General features: G+C 54.0%; 1 protein-coding gene across 4 annotated transcripts in view; it reads right to left on the bottom strand.

The window, feature by feature from the left end:
• Positions 1-1,011: 1,011 nt before the first annotated feature.
• The window catches only part of Kif1c (kinesin family member 1C), a 27,315-nt gene continuing 25,153 nt past the window's right edge, over positions 1,012-3,173 (bottom strand). For all 4 annotated transcript variants that reach the window (XM_021211933.2, XM_021211932.2, XM_029545751.1 and 1 more), the window contains one exon: positions 1,012-2,306. In XM_021211933.2, coding sequence (XP_021067592.1) covers positions 1,629-2,306 — 678 coding nt within the window. In that variant the 3' untranslated portion in view covers positions 1,012-1,628. The remainder of the gene's footprint in view (positions 2,307-3,173) is intronic.

Raw genomic sequence — 3,173 nt, 5'->3', positions numbered from 1 at the left:
CTCAGGGACTCAGCAAGCTCAGGGCTATGTTCCATACAAGCGAGCCTGCAAACTGATCACGTGGCATCCCTATGCTTGCTACTCAAACTAGAGTTAAAAACAAACGCAGCATACTTTTCTGGATTTTTATTATTGATTTTTTTAAAACTCTAGGGTGGGCAGATAGTTCAGTGATTAAAGGTACATACTCTTCTTGAAGAGAACCCGAGTTCGATACCAGCACAGCACCATGTAGATGACACTGTCCTGTCCACCACAGGCTTGGCACTCACACACAAACCCACACTCACACTCTAAATTATTTTAAAAAGTTTTAACCATTTTGGGTTGTGGGAGGTGTGATCATTTAAAACAAGGTCCTGTGTAGTTTACGTTGGTCTTGAACCTGTGTCAATTTCCTTGTCTCAGCATCCCAATGCTTCACTCGAAGAAGGGCAACGCAACACCCGCCTAGCTAGAAAGTGATTTTGTTTTTGGAGACAGGGTTTCTCTGTGTAGCCCAGGCTACCCTGGAACTAACTCTGTAGACCTGGCTGGCCTCCAACTCAGAGATCTGCCTAGTTCTATGGGGATTCAAAGTGTGCACACAACGCCTGGCTTAGAAAGCAAGTCTGAAGTGCTGCTCAGGAGGTTGACTGTGGCCCGCTAAGGGTAAGTAAGAGGGGTGACGTGAGACTACACAAGCAGTGCAGGAAGCCCGATCAACACTCCCCGAGCAGACACCTTTCTAACGAGTGAGGTGAGCCAATGAGGTAGAACCCCAATCCTCCACCTAGGCACGGACAGACTGACAGACCCCACTGCCCCTCACAGCCCTCCCTCCTTTGTCAAGGACACTGAGGGTATAGGACCTGGGCAGAGACCCAGAGCAAACAGAAATGAAAGAACAGGCTGTGTACCCCGAAGAGAACAGGAGGTTTCCAATTCAAGAAAACAGGACGGCAGCATTTGCCTGCTTGGAGTGCTGATGAGGTGGACACGCATGTGCAGAAATGACGTGAGATGACACGCTTAGTAAAACGATACACTTTACTTGCACAGCCTGAACCTCTACTAAAACCCACCAGCCACAAGCTGTTTGCTATCTTTTATTAAGAGGTCCCACATTTTGGTGGGACTCCAGCCAAACCAGACAGGTCCCCTAAATATAGCAGGAGGCCTGGAAGGGGAAGGGAATGACTTAGGATCCCACCACACCTCCCTGGAAATGGAAATCCACCACAGACAGACGGATAGACGGACAGACAAGAGCTGGGGAGGAGAACCCACTTCACTCTCGGCTCTCTCCCCTTTGCACCCACTCAAAAAGAAAGTCAAACACTGGCTATGCAGACCCAGCCCACCCACCCACCCATAGCAGCGTTTGTGGGACTCCCCCCTGCAACGGGCAGCCCCATGACAACTTCCCACGGACCCTCCTTGACTTTGGTTTGCTCCAGGCAACTCGGCGCCCTCTTCCTTCCCTCAGCCTCCAGCGCACTCTGGCATCTTCTACCACCTACTCGGACCTTCCCTCTCTCTTGCTCTCTGCTTTCTGGCCTCCCTGCCCCAGGGCTTCTTGGGGAAGCAGCGGGCACCTTCCTCCTAGCAAGGACCCCACTAGGCCCTGTCTGCCCAGCATGTGGGGCTCACACAGCTGCCCCACTCTCTTTGAGGTCAGGGGCTGAGCGCTGCCGTCGCATTCGCGGAGGGGTAGTGTATGGTGGGTAGCGGGGCCCTGGCCGCTGGGCTGGGTAAGGTTGGGGCTGTTGGGGATAACAGTTGTGCTTTTGGGGCCGTAAGTGCTGGGGTTCTGGCTGTGTAGAACCCCCTCCCCGAGATCGGCTCCCTCCATCTAGGGAATTCCTGCGAGGACGGTGGGGTCTTCGGGGACTTGGAGGCCTACGGTTAGGGGGAGCTGGGGGGGCAGTGACCTCTTCAGGGGGCTGGGGAGCCGGGGCCTCTCCACTCCCCATTCCTGGCCAGGACTCCCTGTGCTGAGGGTTGCTTTTGAAGGGGAAGCGCAGCTTGCAATCATGTGGGGGCACAAAGCGGGCTGGAGGCCTGCGCAGTCCCCCACCCCGGCCCCCAGCGCCCTGCAGTCCCTGCAGCCGCAGCTGCTCCTGCTTGAGCCAGCGAAGGCGGCCGCGACGGAAGGCAGGGTCCTCTTCCATCAACCTTGACACCCTCTCCCAGCTGGACAGAGGTGGTGAGGTGGGACGGACAGCCGGTGAGTGGTCGTTGGGCACTGTCTCCTCTACTGCTTCTGACCCTTCCGGTGGGGCCCAGGTGACCAAACCAGCATCTTCATTATCATCCTCAAGATCCTGGGAGAGAGAATAGGAGAAGAGGGATGTGGGGAGAGTCGCGCCCCGAGTGCATGTAATTCAAGGAGCACATGAGAAGAGCCCGGAGTGACTAATGGGGTGTAGAGTATGGTTTGGAGATAATGACGCTAGGAGCATGGGCCACCCACTAAACGGTATGAGCTCAAGCCTGTCTGCCACTCTTAGCTCTGTGGGCCATCTTTGCTTGTCACTCCTCTCTTCCTCTGCAGCCCGTGTGTGTAATGATGTCAGTAATAACAGAATTTGCCATCTAGTACTGTAAGCTAAGTGTGCTCCACTTCAGGCGGAGAACAGTAAGGAAGGACAGAAAGGGCAGCCACCATGAATTCAATGAGGTCGGTACTTCAATCAAGGCCTGGAGGAAGTGAGAAGCCAGCAATGTGACTGCAGGGGAAACCAGGGAGGCAAACAGACCAACAGGTCCCAAGGCCTCGAGATGTGAGCACGCTGGGCACAGAGAGGCTGGAGTGGGGTAGGTGAGGGGACAGGACTAGATGCCCCACTGGAGAGGAAGCCTTGAGTAACCTCGAGCCATAACTGTAACCATCTGTGGTGTCCCTTAAAGGGTGGCTGGAACAGAGCAGAAGATAACATAACCCCAGGGTCGGCATATTACCGGGCACATGGCAGATACTCAAGTGTGTATATCTGAGTGAATACATACAAAGGAGGGAGAAAGGTGAGTATCCCCATTCACTCTCCAGAGTGATTGGGGGGGGGCAGTTATGTGTACACACAGGAACGGGCTCCAAGTAACCACCATGTGCTCTTCTCTTTTTTTTTTTTTTTTTTTTTGAGACAGGGTTTCTCTGTGCAGCCCTGGCTGTCCTGGAACTCACTTTGTAG

Source organism: Mus pahari, chromosome 14, assembly GCF_900095145.1.
Source record: "Mus pahari chromosome 14, PAHARI_EIJ_v1.1, whole genome shotgun sequence".
NCBI classification, from domain to species: Eukaryota; Metazoa; Chordata; class Mammalia; order Rodentia; family Muridae; genus Mus; species Mus pahari.
Note: the sequence above shows the minus strand (reverse complement) of the source record. Positions and strands in the feature narration are given on the sequence as shown.